Source organism: Hypanus sabinus, unplaced genomic scaffold (genome assembly GCF_030144855.1).
Source record: "Hypanus sabinus isolate sHypSab1 unplaced genomic scaffold, sHypSab1.hap1 scaffold_1352, whole genome shotgun sequence".
NCBI lineage: Eukaryota > Metazoa > Chordata > Chondrichthyes > Myliobatiformes > Dasyatidae > Hypanus > Hypanus sabinus.
Window position 1 is genome coordinate 6,995 of NW_026779423.1, and position 19,642 is coordinate 26,636.

General features: G+C 52.3%; 1 protein-coding gene across 1 annotated transcript in view; it reads left to right on the forward strand.

Moving 5' to 3' along the window:
- Positions 1–729: 729 nt before the first annotated feature.
- The window catches only part of LOC132386876 (ribosomal protein S6 kinase alpha-5-like), a gene marked incomplete at its 3' end in the record, with an annotated part of 80,339 nt that continues 61,426 nt past the window's right edge, over positions 730–19,642 (forward strand). The window contains exon 1 of the mRNA XM_059959229.1: positions 730–870. Within this exon, the coding sequence (XP_059815212.1) occupies positions 831–870 (40 nt within the window). The remainder of the gene's footprint in view (positions 871–19,642) is intronic.

Sequence of the window (19,642 nt, forward strand, 5' to 3'; positions counted from 1 at the left end):
CGGCTGGACTTGGAAAGGGCTGCTCACTCACGATCCCCATGCAATCTGACAGAACTTGAGCAGTTTTGTAAGGAAGAATGGGGAAAAGTTGCAGTGTCCAGATGTTCAAAGCTGATAGAGAACTATCCACACAGACTCCGGGCTGTAATTGCTCCCAAAGGTGGGTGTGGAATGGGCTGCCGGCAACGGTGGTGGAGGCGGATACGAGAGGGCCTTTTAAGTGACTATAGGTAAGCCTAGTAATTTCTAAGGTAGGGACATGTTCAGCACAACTTTGTGGGCCGAAGGGCCTGTATTGTGCTGTAGGATATCTATGTTTTATATCTGTAATTCAGTTCAATCACTTTGTAGAGATGTTTTCACTTTGACAGGAAAGAGCCTTTTTGACATTAGTGTCAAAAAAAAAGCCAAATTAAATCCACTGTGATTCAGTGTTGTAAATCAATAAAACATGAAAACTTTTAAGAGGTAGTTTTTAAAGTCACTGTATGTGTGGGGAGTGTGAGTCTGTGTCTGTGGGTGGAGTGTGTGTGAGTCAGTTTGTGTGTGACTGTGTGTGGGGTGTGTGTGTCTGTGTGTGTGAGTGTGTGTGTCTGTGTGTGAGTGAGTGTGTGTGTCTGTGTGTGTGAATGATTGTGTGTGTGAGTGTGTGTGTCTGTGTGAGTGAGTGTGTGTGTCTGTGTGTGAGTGAGTGTGTGTGTCTGTGTGTGTGTGTGTCCCCGTGAGCACTGTATGTGTGTGAGTCATTTGAAAGCAAGTTTCCACACGATAACCCCCAGCTCTTCCTCCGTTCTGCAGCTAACTTAACGGGACACACGGAGAAGGTGGGCATGGAGAACTTCGAACTGCTCAAGGTGCTGGGGACGGGAGGTGAGTTCCCTGCGCGGAGGGCGTTTCACTCCGGCTCGGAGGGAGCGAGCGGAGAGACTGTTTCACTCTGGGTCGGCGATGCTGTGGGGGCTGGAGAGGAGATCCAATGAGATCACCTCAGGGAGCGGCGCGACTGACCGTCACTGGGGCCGTCTGACCCCTGTTGGCTGACGTCTGGGAAGGTGATGGGGCTGTGCGGCTGGGAGAAGAGGGGTGGGGGCCATGTTGTAATGGGGCCAGCTCTGGGCCGGGAACGTCCAGCCACACTCGGTGGGGGGGGGGTTGGGAATGGTGTTCCTGGGGTCCCACCAGAACACAGAACAGTAAAGCAGAGTACAGGCCCTTTGGCCCACGATATGGTGCTGTCCCTTTAACCTGCGCCACAGTCAATCCAACCCTTCCTTGCCACAACATACTGCATCTTTCCATTTATCCTTGTGTCCCATTAAGAGCCTCTCAGATACCCCAGAAGTTTCTGCCTCGATCACCCCCAGGGCAGACATTCCACGCACCCACCACTCGCGTTGGAAACGACTTACCTCTGACCTCCAGCCCCCCCCCCCATACTTTCTGCAAATCACCTGTAAATTATTATTCCCCCCCCCCACACCAATATTAGCTATTTGCATCCTGGGAAAAATATTCTGGCTCTCCTCTGGATCGGTGCCTCGTCATCTTGAATCAGTGAAGAGAAAAAACCTCACTCACTCAAACTTTCCTCATAAGGCACCCTCTCTAATCCAGGCAGCATCCTGGTGAATCTCCTCTGCACCCTCTCTAATCCAGGCAGCATCCTGGTGAATCTCCTCTGCACCCTCTCTAATCCAGGCAGCATCCCGGTGAATCTCCTCTACACCCTCTCTAATCCAGGCAGCATCCTGGTCAATCTCCTCTGCACCCTCTCTAATCCAGGCAGCATCCTGGTCAATCTCCTCTGCACCCTCTCTAGTCCAGGCAGCATCCTGGTCAATCTCCTCTGCACGCTCTCTAGTCCAGGCAGCATCCCGGTGAATCTCCTCTGCACCCTCTCTAATCCGGGCAGCATCCTGGTGAATCTCCTCTGCACCCTCTCTAATCCAGGCAGCATCCTGGTGAATCTCCTCTGCACCCTCTCTAATCCAGGCAGCATCCCGGTGAATCTCCTCTGCACCCTCCCTAATCCGGGCAGCATCCTGGTGAATCTCCTCTGCACCCTCTCTAATCCAGGCAGCATCCTGGTGAATCTCCTCTGCACCCTCTCTAATCCAGACAGCATCCTGGTGAATCTCCTCTGCACCCTCTCTAATCCAGGCAGCATCCTGGTGAATCTCCTCTGCACCCTCTCTAATCCAGGCAGCATCCTGGTGAATCTCCTCTGCACCCTCTCTAATCCAGGCAGCATCCTGGTGAATCTCCTCTGCACCCTCTCTAATCCAGACAGCATACTGGTGAATCTCCTCTGCACCCTCTCTAATCCAGACAGCACTCTGGTGAATCTCCTCTGCACCCTCTCTAATCCAGGCAGCATCCTGGTGAATCTCCTCTGCACCCTCTCTAATCCAGGCAGCATCCTGGTGAATCTCCTCTGCACCCTCTCTAATCCAGACAGCACTCTGGTTAATCTCCTCTGCACCCTCTCTAATCCAGACAGCACTCTGGTTAATCTCCTCTGCACCCTCTCTAACCCATTCAGCATCTTGGTGAATCTCCCCTGCGCACTCTCAAATCCGGACATCATCCCGGTGAATCCCCTGTGCACCCTCTTTAATCCAGACAGCATCCTGGTAAATCTCTCTGCACCCTCTCTAATCCAGACAGCATCCTGCAGAAACGGCTCTGCACCCTCTCTAATCCAGGCAGCATCCTGGTAAATCTCCTCTGCACCCTCTCTAATCCAGGCAGCATCCTGGTAAATCTCCTCGGCACCCTCTCCAATCCAGTCAGCATCCTGCTGAATCTCCTCTGCACCCTCTCTAATCCAGGCAGCATCCTGGTAAATCTCCTCTGCTCCCTCTCTAATCGAGACAGCATCCTGGTGAATCTCCTCTGCACCCTCTCTAATCCAGACAGCATCCTGGTGAATCTCCTCTGCATCCTCTCTAATCCAGGCAGCATCCTGGTGAATCTCCTCTGCACCCTCTCTAATCCAGGCAGCATCCTGGTGAATCTCCTCTGCACCCTCTCTAATCCAGGCAGCATCCTGGTGAATCTCCTCTACACCCTCTCTAATCCAGACAGCATCCTGGTGAATCTCCTCTGCACCCTCTCTAATCCAGGCAGCATCCTGGTGAATCTCCTCTGCACCCTCTCTAATCCAGACAGCACTCTGGTGAATCTCCTCTGCACCCTCTATAATCCAGGCAGCATCCTGGTGAATCTCCTCTGCACCCTCTCTAATCCAGACAGCACTCTGGTTAATCTCCTCTGCACCCTCTCTAATCCAGACAGCATCTTGGTGAATATCTGCACCCTCTCTAATCTGGGCAGCATCCTGGTGAATCTCCTCTGCACCCTCTCTAATCCAGACAGCACTCTGGTTGATCTCCTCTGCACCCTCTCTAATCCAGACAGCACTCTGGTTAATCTCCTCTGCACCCTCTCTAACACATTCAGCATCTTGGTGAATCTCCCCTGCGCACTCTCAAATCCAGACATCATCCCGGTGAATCCCCTGTGCACCCTCTTTAATCCAGGCAGCAGCCTGGTGAATCTCCTCTGCACCCTCTCTAATCCGGGCAGCATCCTGGTCAATCTCCTCTGCACCCTCTCTAATCCAGGCAGCATCCTGGTGAATCTCCTCTGCTCCCTCTCTAATCCGGGCAGCATCCTGGTGAATCTCCTCTGCACACTCTCTAATCCAGACAACATCCTGGTGAATCTCCTCTGCACCCTCTCTAATCCATGCAGCATTCTTCTGAATCTCCTCTGCACTCTCTCTACTCCAGACAGCATCCTGGTGAATCTCCTCTGCACCCTCTCTAATCCAGGCAGCATCCTGGTGAATCTACTCTGCACCCTCTCTAATCCAGGCATCATCCTGGTGAATCTCCTCTGCACCCTCTCTAATCCAGGCAGCGTCCTTGTGAATCTCCTCTGCACCCTCTCTAATCCAGGCAGCATCCTGGTGAATGTCCTCTGCACCCTCTCTAATCCAGACAGCATCCTGGTGAATCTCCTCTGCACCCTCTCTAATCCAGACAGCAGCCTGGTGAATCTCCTCTGCACCCTCTCAAATCCAGGCAGCATCCTTCTGAATCTCCTCTGCACTCTCTCTAATCCGGGCACCTTCCTGGTGAATCTCCTCTTCTCCCTCTCTAATCCAGACAGCATCCTGGTGAATCTCCTCTGTACGCTCTCTAATCCAGGCAGCATCCTGGTAAATCTCTCTGCACCCTCTCTAATCCAGATAGCATCCTGATGAATCTCCTCTGCACCCCCTCTAATCCAGTCAGCAATCTGGAGAATCTCCTCTGCGCCCTCTGTAATCCAGACAGCATCCTGGTGAATCTCCTCTGCACCCTCTTTAATCCAGACAGCATCCTGGTGAATCTCCTCTGCACCCTTTCTAATCCAGGCAGCATCCAGGTTAATCTCTCTGCACCCTCTCTAATCCAGACAGCACCCTGGTGAATCTCCTCTGCACCCTCTCTAATCCAGGCAGCATCCTGGTGAATCTCCTCTGCACCCTCTCTAATCCAGGCAGCATCCTGGTGAATCTCCTCTACACCCTCTCTAATCCAGACAGCATCCTGGTGAATCTCCTCTGCACCCTCTCTAATCCAGGCAGCATCCTGGTGAATCTCCTCTGCACCCTCTCTAATCCAGACAGCACTCTGGTGAATCTCCTCTGCACCCTCTATAATCCAGGCAGCATCCTGGTGAATCTCCTCTGCACCCTCTCTAATCCAGACAGCACTCTGGTTAATCTCCTCTGCACCCTCTCTAATCCAGACAGCATCTTGGTGAATATCTGCACCCTCTCTAATCTGGGCAGCATCCTGGTGAATCTCCTCTGCACCCTCTCTAATCCAGACAGCACTCTGGTTGATCTCCTCTGCACCCTCTCTAATCCAGACAGCACTCTGGTTAATCTCCTCTGCACCCTCTCTAACACATTCAGCATCTTGGTGAATCTCCCCTGCGCACTCTCAAATCCAGACATCATCCCGGTGAATCCCCTGTGCACCCTCTTTAATCCAGGCAGCAGCCTGGTGAATCTCCTCTGCACCCTCTCTAATCCGGGCAGCATCCTGGTCAATCTCCTCTGCACCCTCTCTAATCCAGGCAGCATCCTGGTGAATCTCCTCTGCTCCCTCTCTAATCCGGGCAGCATCCTGGTGAATCTCCTCTGCACACTCTCTAATCCAGACAACATCCTGGTGAATCTCCTCTGCACCCTCTCTAATCCATGCAGCATTCTTCTGAATCTCCTCTGCACTCTCTCTACTCCAGACAGCATCCTGGTGAATCTCCTCTGCACCCTCTCTAATCCAGGCAGCATCCTGGTGAATCTACTCTGCACCCTCTCTAATCCAGGCATCATCCTGGTGAATCTCCTCTGCACCCTCTCTAATCCAGGCAGCGTCCTTGTGAATCTCCTCTGCACCCTCTCTAATCCAGGCAGCATCCTGGTGAATGTCCTCTGCACCCTCTCTAATCCAGACAGCATCCTGGTGAATCTCCTCTGCACCCTCTCTAATCCAGACAGCAGCCTGGTGAATCTCCTCTGCACCCTCTCAAATCCAGGCAGCATCCTTCTGAATCTCCTCTGCACTCTCTCTAATCCGGGCACCTTCCTGGTGAATCTCCTCTTCTCCCTCTCTAATCCAGACAGCATCCTGGTGAATCTCCTCTGTACGCTCTCTAATCCAGGCAGCATCCTGGTAAATCTCTCTGCACCCTCTCTAATCCAGATAGCATCCTGATGAATCTCCTCTGCACCCCCTCTAATCCAGTCAGCAATCTGGAGAATCTCCTCTGCGCCCTCTGTAATCCAGACAGCATCCTGGTGAATCTCCTCTGCACCCTCTTTAATCCAGACAGCATCCTGGTGAATCTCCTCTGCACCCTTTCTAATCCAGGCAGCATCCAGGTTAATCTCTCTGCACCCTCTCTAATCCAGACAGCACCCTGGTGAATCTCCTCTGCACGCTCTCTAATCCAAGCAGCATCCTGGTAAATCTCTCTGCACCCTCTCTAATCCAGACAGCATCCTGCAGAAACGCCTCTGCACCCTCTCTAATCCAGGCAGCATCCTGGTAAATCTCCTCTGCACCCTCTCTAATCCAGGCAGCATCCTGGTAAATCTCCTCGGCACCCTCTCCAATCCAGTCAGCATCCTGCTGAATCTCCTCTGCACCCTTTCTAATCCAGGCAGCATCCTGGTAAATCTCCTCTGCTCCCTCTCTAATCGAGACAGCATCCTGGTGAATCTCCTCAGCACCCTCTCTAATCCAGACAGCATCCTGGTGAATCTCCTCTGCACACTCTCTAATCCAGACAACATCCTGGTGAATCTCCTCTGCACCCTCTCTAATCCATGCAGCATTCTTCTGAATCTCCTCTGCACTCTCTCTAATCCAGACAGCATCCTGGTGAATCTCCTCTGCACCCTCTCTAATCCAGGCAGCATCCTGGTGAATCTACTCTGCACCCTCTCTAATCCAGGCATCATCCTGGTGAATCTCCTCTGCACCCTCTCTAATCCAGGCAGCGTCCTGGTGAATCTCCTCTGCACCCTCTCTAATCCAGGCAGCATCCTGGTGAATCACCTCTGCACCCTCTCTAATCCAGACAGCATCCTGGTGAATCTCCTCTGCACCCTCTCTAATCCAGACAGCAGCCTGGTGAATCTCCTCTGCACCCTCTCAAATCCAGGCAGCATCCTTCTGAATCTCCTCTGCACTCTCTCTAATCCGGGCACCTTCCTGGTGAATCTCCTCTTCTCCCTCTCTAATCCAGACAGCATCCTGGTGAATCTCCTCTGCACGCTCTCTAATCCAGGCAGCATCCTGGTAAATCTCTCTGCACCCTCTCTAATCCAGATAGCATCCTGATGAATCTCCTCTGCACCCCCTCTAATCCAGTCAGCAATCTGGAGAATCTCCTCTGCACCCTCTGTAATCCAGACAGCATCCTGGTGAATCTCCTCTGCACCCTCTTTAATCCAGACAGCATCCTGGTGAATCTCCTCTGCACCCTTTCTAATCCAGGCAGCATCCAGGTTAATCTCTCTGCAATCTCTCTAATCCAGACAGCACCCTGGTGAATCTCCTCTGCACGCTCTCTAATCCAAGCAGCATCCTGGTAAATCTCTCTGCACCCTCTCTAATCCAGACAGCATCCTGCAGAAACGCCTCTGCACCCTCTCTAATCCAGGCAGCATCCTGGTAAATCTCCTCTGCACCCTCTCTAATCCAGGCAGCATCCTGGTAAATCTCCTCGGCACCCTCTCCAATCCAGTCAGCATCCTGCTGAATCTCCTCTGCACCCTCTCTAATCCAGACAGCATCCTGGTAAATCTCCTCTGCTCCCTCTCTAATCGAGACAGCATCCTGGTGAATCTCCTCTGCACCCTCTCTAATCCAGACAGCATCCTGGTGAATCTCCTCTGCACCCTCTCTAATCCAGGCAGCATCCTGGTGAATCTCCTCTGCACCCTCTCTAATCCAGGCAGCATCCTGGTGAATCTCCTCTGCACCCTCTCTAATCCAGGCAGCGGCCTGGTGAATCTCCTCTGCAACCTCTCTAATCCGGGCAGCATCCTGGTCAATCTCCTCTGCACACTCTCTAACCCAGGCAGCATCCTGGTGAATCTCCTCTGCACCCTCTCTAATCCAGGCAGCATCCTGGTGAATCTCCTCTGCACCCTCTCTAATCCAGGCAGCAGCCTGGTCAATCTCCTCTGCAACCTCTCTAATCCGGGCAGCATCCTGGTCAATCTCCTCTGCACACTCTCTAATCCAGGCAGCATCCTGGTGAATCTCCTCTGCACCCTCTGTAATCCACGCAGCAGCCTGGCGAATCTCCTCTGCACCCTCTCTAATCCGGGCAGCATCCTGGTCAATCTCCTCTGCACCCTCTCTAATCCAGACAGCATCCTGGTGAATCTCCTCTGCACCCTCTCTAATCCAGACAACATCCTGGTGAATCTCCTCTGCACCCTCTCTAATCCAGACAGCATCCTGGTGAATCTCCTCTGCACCCTCACTAATCCAGACAGCATCCTGGTGAATCTCCTCTGCACCCTCTCAAATCCAGGCAGCGTCCTTCTGAATCTCCTCTGCACTCTCTCTAATCCGGGCACCTTCCTGGTGAATCTCCTCTTCTCCCTCTCTAATCCAGACAGCATCCTGGTGAATCTCCTCTGCACGCTCTCTAATCCAGGCAGCATCCTGGTAAATCTCTCTGCACCCTCTCTAATCCAGATAGCATCCTGATGAATCTCCTCTGCACCCCCTCTAATCCAGTCAGCAATCTGGTGAATCTCTTCTGCACCCTTTCTAATGCAGACAGCATCCTGGTGAATCTCCTCTGCACCCTCTGTAATCCAGACAGCATCCTGGTGAATCTCCTCTGCACCCTCTTTAATCCAGACAGCATCCTGGTGAATCTCCTCTGCACCCTCTTTAATCCAGACAGCATCCTGGTGAATCTCCTCTGCACCCTTTCTAATCCAGGCAGCATCCAGGTTAATCTCTCTGCACCCTCTCTAATCCAGACAGCACCCTGGTGAATCTCCTCTGCACGCTCTCTAATCCAAGCAGCATCCTGGTAAATCTCTCTGCACCCTCTCTAATCCAGACAGCATCCTGCAGAAACGCCTCTGCACCCTCTCTAATCCAGGCAGCATCCTGGTAAATCTCCTCTGCACCCCCTCTAATCCAGGCAGCATCCTGGTAAATCTCCTCGGCACCCTCTCCAATCCAGTCAGCATCCTGCTGAATCTCCTCTGCATCCTCTCTAATCCAGGCAGCATCCTGGTAAATCTCCTCTGCTCCCTCTCTAATCGAGACAGCATCCTGGTGAATCTCCTCTGCACCCTCTCTAATCCAGACAGCATCCTGGTGAATCTCCTCTGCACCCTCTCTAATCTCCAGGCAGCATCCTGGTGAATCTCCTCTGCACCCTCTCTAATCCAGGCAGCATCCTGGTGAAACTCCTCTGCACCCTCTCTAATCCAGACAGCATCCTGGTGAATCTCCTCTACACCCTCTCTAAACCAAACAGCATCCTGGTGAATATCCTCTGCTCCCTCTCTAATGCAGACAGCATCCTGTTGAATCTCCTCTGCACCCTCTCTAATCCAGGCAGCATCCTGGTGAATCTCCTCTGCACCCTCTCTAATCCAGGCAGCATTCTGGTGAATCTCCTCTGCACCCTCTCTAATCCAGACAGCATCCTGGTGAATCTCCTCTACACCCTCTCTAAACCAAACAGCATCCTGGTGAATATCCTCTGCACCCTCTCTAATCCAGATAGCATCCTGATGAATCTCCTCTGCACCCCCTCTAATCCAGTCAGCAATCTGGTGAATCTCTTCTGCACCCTTTCTAATGCAGACAGCATCCTGGTGAATCTCCTCTGCACCCTCTGTAATCCAGACAGCATACTGGTGAATCTCCTCTGCACCCTCTTTAATCCAGACAGCATCCTGGTGAATCTCCTCTGCACCCTTTCTAATCCAGGCAGCATCCAGGTTAATCTCTCTGCACCCTCTCTAATCCAGACAGCACCCTGGTGAATCTCCTCTGCACGCTCTCTAATCCAAGTAGCATCCTGGTAAATCTGTCTACACCCTCTCTAATCCAGACAGCATCCTGCAGAAACGCCTCTGCACCCTCTCTAATCCAGGCAGCATCCTGGTTAATCTCCTCGGCACCCTCTCTAATCCAGGCAGCATCCTGGTAAATCTCCTCGGCACCCTCTCCAATCCAGTCAGCATCCTGCTGAATCTCCTCTGCACCCTCTCTAATCCAGGCAGCATCCTGGTAAATCTCCTCTGCTCCCTCTCTAATCGAGACAGCATCCTGGTGAATCTCCTCTGCACCCTCTCTAATCCAGACAGCATCCTGGTGAATCTCCTCTGCACCCTCTCTAATCCAGGCAGCATCCTGGTGAATCTCCTCTGCACCCTCTCTAATCCAGGCAGCATCCTGGTGAATCTCCTCTGCACCCTCTCTAATCCAGACAGCATCCTGGTGAATCTCCTCTGCACCCTCTCTAATCCAGGCAGCATCCTGGTGAATCTCCTCTGCACCCTCTCTAATCCAGACAGCACTCTGGTGAATCTCCTCTGCACCCTCTCTAATCCAGGCAGCATCCTGGTGAATCTCCTCTGCACCCTCTCTAATCCAGACAGCACTCTGGTTAATCTCCTCTGCACCCTCTCTAATCCAGACAGCATCCTGGTGAATATCTGCACCCTCTCTAATCTGGGCAGCATCCTGGTGAATCTCCTCTGCACCCTCTCTAATCCAGACAGCCCTCTGGTTAATCTCCTCTGCACCCTCTCTAACACATTCAGCATCTTGGTGAATCTCCCCTGCGCACTCTCAAATCCGGACATCATCCCGGTGAATCCCCTGTGCACCCTCTTTAATCCAGGCAGCAGCCTGGTGAATCTCCTCTGCACCCTCTCTAATCCGGGCAGCATCCTGGTCAATCTCCTCTGCACCCTCTCTAATCCAGGCAGCATCCTGGTGAATCTCCTCTGCTCCCTCTCTAATCCAGGCAGCATCCTGGTGAATCTCCTCTGCACACTCTCTAATCCAGACAACATCCTGGTGAATCTCCTCTGCACCCTCTCTAATCCATGCAGCATTCTTCTGAATCTCCTCTGCACTCTCTCTAATCCATGCAGCATTCTTCTGAATCTCCTCTGCACTCTCTCTAATCCAGACAGCATCCTGGTGAATCTCCTCTGCACCCTTTCTAATCCAGGCAGCATCCTGGTGAATCTACTCTGCACCCTCTCTAATCCAGGCATCATCCTGGTGAATCTCCTCTGCACTCTCTCTAATCCAGGCAGCGTCCTGGTGAATCTCCTCTGCACCCTCTCTAATCCAGGCAGCATCCTGGTGAATCTCCTCTGCACCCTCTCTAATCCAGACAGCATCCTGGTGAATCTCCTCTGCACCCTCTCTAATCCAGACAGCATCCTGGTGAATCTCCCCTGCACCCTCTCAAATCCAGGCAGCATCCTTCTGAATCTCCTCTGCACTCTCTCTAATCCGGGCACCTTCCTGGTGAATCTCCTCTTCTCCCTCTCTAATCCAGACAGCATCCTGGTGAATCTCCTTTGCACGCTCTCTAATCCAGGCAGCATCCTGGTAAATCTCTCTGCACCCTCTCTAATCCAGATAGCATCCTGATGAATCTCATCTGCACCCCCTCTAATCCAGTCAGCAATCTGGTGAATCTCTTCTGCACCCTTTCTAATGCGGACAGCATCCTGGTCAATCTCCTCTGCACCCTCTCTAATCCAGACAGCATCCTGGTGAATCTCCTCTGCACCCTCTCTAATCCAGACAACATCCTGGTGAATCTCCTCTGCACTCTCTCTAATCCAGGCAGCATCCTGGTGAATCTACTCTGCACCCTCTCTAATCCAGGCATCATCCTGGTGAATCTCCTCTGCACCCTCTCTAATCCAGGCAGCGTCCTGGTGAATCTCATCTGCACCCTCTCTAATCCAGGCAGCATCCTGGTGAATCTCCTCTGCACCCTCTCTAATCCAGACAGCATCCTGGTGAATCTCCTCTGCACCCTCTCAAATCCAGGCAGCATCCTTCTGAATCTCCTCTGCACCCTCTCTAATCCAGGCATCATCCTGGTGAATCTCCTCTGCACCCCCTCTAATCCAGACAGCATCCTGGTGAATCTCCTCTGCACCCTCTCTAATCCATGCAGCATTCTTCTGAATCTCCTCTGCACTCTCTCTAATCCAGACAGCATTCTGGTGAATCTCCTCTGCACCCTCTCTAATCCAGGCAGCATCCTGGTGAATCTACTCTGCACCCTCTCTAATCCAGGCATCATCCTGGTGAATCTCCTCTGCACCCTCTCTAATCCAGGCAGCGTCCTGGTGAATCTCCTCTGCACCCTCTCTAATCCAGGCAGCATCCTGGTGAATCTCCTCTGCACCCTCTCTAATCCAGACAGCATCCTGGTGAATCTCCTCTGCACCCTCTCTAATCCAGACAGCATCCTGGTGAATCTCCTCTGCACCCTCTCAAATCCAGGCAGCATCCTTCTGAATCTCCTCTGCACTCTCTCTAATCCGGGCACCTTCCTGGTGAATCTCCTCTTCTCCCTCTCTAATCCAGACAGCATCCTGGTGAATCTCCTTTGCACGCTCTCTAATCCAGGCAGCATCCTGGTAAATCTCTCTGCACCCTCTCTAATCCAGATAGCATCCTGATGAAGCTCCTCTGCACCCCCTCTAATCCAGTCAGCAATCTGGTGAATCTCTTCTGCACCCTTTCTAATGCGGACAGCATCCTGGTCAATCTCCTCTGCACCCTCTCTAATCCAGACAGCATCCTGGTGAATCTCCTCTGCACCCTCTTTAATCCAGACAGCACCCTGGTGAATCTCCTCTGCATCCTCTCTAATCCAGGCAGCATCCTGGTAAATCTCCTCTGCTCCCTCTCTAATCCAGACAGCATCCTGCAGAAACGCCTCTGCACCCTCTCTAATCCAGGCAGCATCCTGGTAAATCTCCTCTGCACCCTCTCTAATCCAGGCAGCATCCTGGTAAATCTCCTCGGCACCCTCTCCAATCCAGTCAGCATCCTGCTGAATCTTCTCTGCACCCTCTCTAATCCAGGCAGCATCCTGGTAAATCTCCTCTGCTCCCTCTCTAATCGAGACAGCATCCTGGTGAATCTCCTCTGCACCCTCTCTAATCCAGACAGCATCCTGGTGAATCTCCTCTGCACCCTCTCTAATCCAGGCAGCATCCTGGTGAATCACCTCTGCACCCTCTCTAATCCAGGCAGCATCCTGGTGAATCTCCTCTGCACCCTCTCTAATCCAGGCAGCGGCCTGGTGAATCTCCTCTGCAACCTCTCTAATCCGGGCAGCATCCTGGTCAATCTCCTCTGCACACTCTCTAATCCAGGCAGCATCCTGGTGAATCTCCTCTGCACCCTCTCTAATCCAGGCAGCATCCTGGTGAATCTCCTCTGCACCCTGTCTAATCCAGGCAGCAGCCTGGTGAATCTCCTCTGCAACCTCTCTAATCCGGGCAGCATCCTGGTCAATCTCCTCTGCACACTCTCTAATCCAGGCAGCATCCTGGTGAATCTCCTCTGCACCCTCTGTAATCCCGGCACAGCCTGGCGAATCTCCTCTGCACCCTCTCTAATCCGGGCAGCATCCTGGTCAATCTCCTCTGCACCCTCTCTAATCCAGACAGCATCCTGGTGAATCTCCTCTGCACCCTCTCTAATCCAGACAACATCCTGGTGAATCTCCTCTGCACCCTCTCTAATCCAGACAGCATCCTGGTGAATCTCCTCTGAACCCTCTCTAATCCATGCAGCATTCTTCTGAATCTCCTCTGCACTCTCTCTAATCCAGGCAGCATCCTGGTGAATCTACTCTGCACCCTCTCTAATCCAGGCATCATCCTGGTGAATCTCCTCTGCACCCTCTCTAATCCAGGCAGCGTCCTGGTGAATCTCATCTGCACCCTCTCTAATCCAGGCAGCATCCTGGTGAATCTCCTCTGCACCCTCTCTAATCCAGACAGCATCCTGGTGAATCTCCTCTGCACCCTCTCTAATCCAGACAGCATCCTGGTGAATCTCCTCTGCACCCTCTCAAATCCAGGCAGCATCCTTCTGAATCTCCTCTGCACTCTCTCTAATCCGGGCACCTTCCTGGTGAATCTCCTCTTCTCCCTCTCTAATCCAGACAGCATCCTGGTGAATCTCCTCTGCACGCTCTCTAATCCAGGCAGCATCCTGGTAAATCTCTCTGCACCCTCTCTAATCCAGATAGCATCCTGATGAATCTCCTCTGCACCCCCTCTAATCCAGTCAGCAATCTGGTGAATCTCTTCTGCACCCTTTCTAATGCAGACAGCATCCTGGTGAATCTCCTCTGCACCCTCTGTAATCCAGACAGCATCCTGGTGAATCTCCTCTGCACCCTCTTTAATCCAGACAGCATCCTGGTGAATCTCCTCTGCACCCTTTCTAATCCAGGCAGCATCCAGGTTAATCTCTCTGCACCCTCTCTAATCCAGACAGCACCCTGGTGAATCTCCTCTGCACACTCTCTAATCCAACCAGCATCCTGGTAAATCTCTCTGCACCCTCTCAAATCCAGACAGCATCCTGCAGAAACGCCTCTGCACCCTCTCTAATCCAGGCAGCATCCTGGTAAATCTCCTCTGCACCCTCTCTAATCCAGGCAGCATCCTGGTAAATCTCCTCGGCACCCTCTCCAATCCAGTCAGCATCCTGCTGAAGCTCCTCTGCATCCTCTCTAATCCAGGCAGCATCCTGGTAAATCTCCTCTGCTCCCTCTCTAATCGAGACAGCATCCTGGTGAATCTCCTCTGCACCCTCTCTAATCCAGACAGCATCCTGGTGAATCTCCTCTGCACCCTCTCTAATCTCCAGGCAGCATCCTGGTGAATCTCCTCTGCACCCTCTCTAATCCAGGCAGCATCCTGGTGAAACTCCTCTGCACCCTCTCTAATCCAGACAGCATCCTGGTGAATCTCCTCTGCACCCTCTCTAATCCAGGCAGCATCCTGGTGAATCTCCTCTGCACCCTCTCTAATCCAGACGGCACTCTGGTGAATCTCCTCTGCACCCTCTCTAATTCAGGCAGCATCCTGGTGAATCTCCTCTGCACCCTCTCTAATCCAGACAGCACTCTGGTTAATCTCCTCTGCACCCTCTCTAATCCAGACAGCATCCTGGTGAATATCTGCACCCTCTCTAATCTGGGCAGCATCCTGGTGAATCTCCTCTGCAACCTCTCTAATCCAGACAGCACTCTGGTTAATCTCCTCTGCACCCTCTCTAATCCAGACAGCACTCTGGTTAATCTCCTCTGCACCCTCTCTAACACATTCAGCATCTTGGTGAATCTCCCCTGCGCACTCTCAAATCCGGACATCATCCCGGTGAATCCCCTGTGCACCCTCTTTAATCCAGGCAGCAGCCTGGTGAATCTCCTCTGCACACTCTCTAATCCGGGCAGCATCCTGGTCAATCTCCTCTGCACCCTCTCTAATCCAGGCAGCATCCTGGTGAATCTCCTCTGCTCCCTCTCTAATCCAGGCAGCATCCTGGTGAATCTCCTCTGCACACTCTCTAATCCAGACAACATCCTGGTGAATCTCCTCTGCACCCCCTCTAATCCAGACAGCATCCTGGTGAATCTCCTCTGCACCCTCTCTAATCCATGCAGCATTCTTCTGAATCTCCTCTGCACTCTCTCTAATCCAGACAGCATCCTGGTGAATCTCCTCTGCACCCTCTCTGATCCAGGCAGCATCCTGGTGAATCTACTCTGCACCCTCTCTAATCCAGGCATCATCCTGGTGAATCTCCTCTGCACCCTCTCTAATCCAGGCAGCGTCCTGGTGAATCTCCTCTGCACCCTCTCTAATCCAGGCAGCATCCTGGTGAATCTCCTCTGCACCCTCTCTAATCCAGACAGCATCCTGGTGAATCTCCTCTGCACCCTCTCTAATCCAGACAGCATCCTGGTGAATCTCCTCTGCACCCTCTCAAATCCAGGCAGCATCCTTCTGAATCTCCTCTGCACTCTCTCTAATCCGGGCACCTTCCTGGTGAATCTCCTCTTCTCCCTCTCTAATCCAGACAGCATCCTGGTGAATCTCCTTTGCACGCTCTCTAATCCAGGAAGCATCCTGGTAAATCTCTCTGCACCCTCTCTAATCCAGATAGCATCCTGATGAATCTCCTCTGCACCCCCTCTAATCCAGTCAGCAATCTGGTGAATCTCTTCTGCACCCTTTCTAATGCGGACAGCATCCTGGTCAATCTCCTCTGCACCCTCTCTAATCCAGACAGCATCCTGGTGAATCTCCTCTGCACCCTCTCTAATCCAGACAACATCCTGGTGACTCTCCTCTGCACCCTCTCTAATCCAGACAGCATCCTGGTGAATCTCCTCTGCACCCTCTCTAATCCAGGCAGCATTCTTCTGAATCTCCTCTGCACTCTCTCTAATCCAGGCAGCATCCTGGTGAATCTACTCTGCACCCTCTCTAATCCAGGCATCATCCTGGTGAATCTCCTCTGCACCCTCTCTAATCCAGGCAGCGTCCTGGTGAATCTCATCTGCACCCTCTCTAATCCAGGCAGCATCCTGGTGAATCTCCTCTGCACCCTCTCTAATCCAGACAGCATCCTGGTGAATCTCCTCTGCACTCTCTCTAATCCAGGCAGCATCCTGGTGAATCTCCTCTGCACCCTCCCTAATCCAGGCAGCATCCTGGTGAATCTCCTCTGCACCGTCTCTAATCGAGGCAGTGTCCTGGTGAATCTCCTCTGCACCCTCTCAAATCCAGGCAGCATCCTTCTGAATCTCCTCTGCACTCTCTCTAATCCGGGCACCTTCCTGGTGAATCTCCTCTTCTCCCTCTCTAATCCAGACAGCATCCTGGTGAATCTCCTCTGCACGCTCTCTAATCCAGGCAGCATCCTGGTAAATCTCTCTGCACCCTCTCTAATCCAGATAGCATCCTGATGAATCTCCTCTGCACCCCCTCTAATCCAGTCAGCAATCTGGTGAATCTCTTCTGCACCCTTTCTAATGCAGACAGCATCCTGGTGAATCTCCTCTGCACCCTCTGTAATCCAGACAGCATCCTGGTGAATCTCCTCTGCACCCTCTTTAATCCAGACAGCATCCTGGTGAATCTCCTCTGCACCCTTTCTAATCCAGGCAGCATCCAGGTTAATCTCTCTGCACCCTCTCTAATCCAGACAGCACCCTGGTGAATCTCCTCTGCACGCTCTCTAATCCAAGCAGCATCCTGGTAAATCTCTCTGCACCCTCTCTAATCCAGACAGCATCCTGCAGAAACGCCTCTGCACCCTCTCTAATCCAGGCAGCATCCTGGTAAATCTCCTCTGCACCCTCTCTAATCCAGGCAGCATCCTGGTAAATCTCCTCGGCACCCTCTCCAATCTAGTCAGCATCCTGCTGAATCTCCTCTGCATCCTCTCTAATCCAGGCAGCATCCTGGTAAATCTCCTCTGCTCACCTCTCTAATCGAGACAGCATCCTGGTGAATCTCCTCTGCACCCTCTCTAATCCAGACAGCATCCTGGTGAATCTCCTCTGCACCCTCTCTAATCTCCAGGCAGCATCCTGGTGAATCTCCTCTGCACCCTCTCTAATCCAGGCAGCATCCTGGTGAAACTCCTCTGCACCCTCTCTAATCCAGACAGCATCCTGGTGAATCTCCTCTACACCCTCTCTAAACCAAACAGCATCCTGGTGAATATCCTCTGCTCCCTCTCTAATGCAGACAGCATCCTGTTGAATCTCCTCTGCACCCTCTCTAATCCAGGCAGCATCCTGGTGAATCTCCTCTGCACCCTCTCTAATCCAGGCAGCATCCTGGTGAATCTCCTCTGCACCCTCTCTAATCCAGACAGCATCCTGGTGAATCTCCTCTACACCCTCTCTAAACCAAACAGCATCCTGGTGAATATCCTCTGCACCCTCTCTAATCCAGATAGCATCCTGATGAATCTCCTCTGCACCCCCTCTAATCCAGTCAGCAATCTGGTGAATCTCTTCTGCACCCTTTCTAATGCAGACAGCATCCTGGTGAATCTCCTCTGCACCCTCTGTAATCCAGACAGCATCCTGGTGAATCTCCTCTGCACCCTCTTTAATCCAGACAGCATCCTGGTGAATCTCCTCTGCACCCTTTCTAATCCAGGCAGCATCCAGGTTAATCTCTCTGCATCCTCTCTAATCCAGACACCACCCTGGTGAATCTCCTCTGCACGCTCTCTAATCCAGGCAGCATCCTGGTAAATCTCCTCGGCACCCTCTCCAATCCAGTCAGCATCCTGCTGAATCTCCTCTGCACCCTCTCTAATCCAGGCAGCATCCTGGTAAATCTCCTCTGCTCCCTCTCTAATCGAGACAGCATCCTTGTGAATCTCCTCTGCACCCTCTCTAATCCAGACAGCATCCTGGTGAATCTCCTCTACACCCTCTCTAATCCAGGCAGCATCCTGGTGAATCTCCTCTGCACCCTCTCTAATCCAGGCAGCATCCTGGTGAATCTCCTCTGCACCCTCTCTAATCCAGACAGCATCCTGGTGAATCTCCTCTGCACCCTCTCTAATCCAGGCAGCATCCTGGTGAATCTCCTCTGCACCCTCTCTAATCCAGACAGCACTCTGGTGAATCTCCTCTGCACCCTCTCTAATCCAGGCAGCATCCTGGTGAATCTCCTCTGCACCCTCTCTAATCCAGACAGCACTCTGGTTAATCTCCTCTGCACCCTCTCTAATCCAGACAGCATCCTGGTGAATATCTGCACCCTCTCTAATCTGGGCAGCATCCTGGTGAATCTCCTCTGCACCCTCTCTAATCCAGACAGCACTCTGGTTAATCTCCTCTGCACCCTCTCTAATCCAGACAGCACTCTGGTTAATCTCCTCTGCACCCTCTCTAACACATTCAGCATCTTGGTGAATCTCCCCTGCGCACTCTCAAATCCGGACATCATCCCGGTGAATCCCCTGTGCACCCTCTTTAATCCAGGCAGCAGCCTGGTGAATCTCCTCTGCACCCTCTCTAATCCGGGCAGCATCCTGGTCAATCTCCTCTGCACCCTCTCTAATCCAGGCAGCATCCTGGTGAATCTCCTCTGCTCCCTCTCTAATCCAGGCAGCATCCTGGTGAATCTCCTCTGCACACTCTCTAATCCAGACAACATCCTGGTGAATCTCCTCTGCACCCCCTCTAATCCAGACAGCATCCTGGTGAATCTCCTCTGCACCCTCTCTAATCCATGCAGCATTCTTCTGAATCTCCTCTGCACTCTCTCTAATCCAGACAGCATCCTGGTGAATCTCCTCTGCACCCTCTCTAATCCAGGCAGCATCCTGGTGAATCTACTCTGCACCCTCTCTAATCCAGGCATCATCCTGGTGAATCTCCTCTGCACCCTCTCTAATCCAGGCAGCGTCCTGGTGAATCTCCTCTGCACCCTCTCTAATCCAGGCAGCATCCTGGTGAATCTCCTCTGCACCCTCTCTAATCCAGACAGCATCCTGGTGAATCTCCTCTGCACCCTCTCTAATCCAGACAGCATCCTGGTGAATCTCCTCTGCACCCTCTCAAATCCAGGCAGCATCCTTCTGAATCTCCTCTGCACTCTCTCTAATCCGGGCACCTTCCTGGTGAATCTCCTCTTCTCCCTCTCTAATCCAGACAGCATCCTGGTGAATCTCCTCTGCACCCTCTTTAATCCAGACAGCATCCTGGTGAATCTCCTCTGCACCCTTTCTAATCCAGGCAGCATCCAGGTTAATCTCTCTGCACCCTCTCTAATCCAGACAGCACCCTGGTGAATCTCCTCTGCACGCTCTCTAATCCAAGCAGCATCCTGGTAAATCTCTCTGCACCCTCTCTAATCCAGACAGCATCCTGCAGAAACGCCTCTGCACCCTCTCTAATCCAGGCAGCATCCTGGTAAATCTCCTCTGCACCCTCTCTAATCCAGGCAGCATCCTGGTAAATCTCCTCGGCACCTTCTCCAATCCAGTCA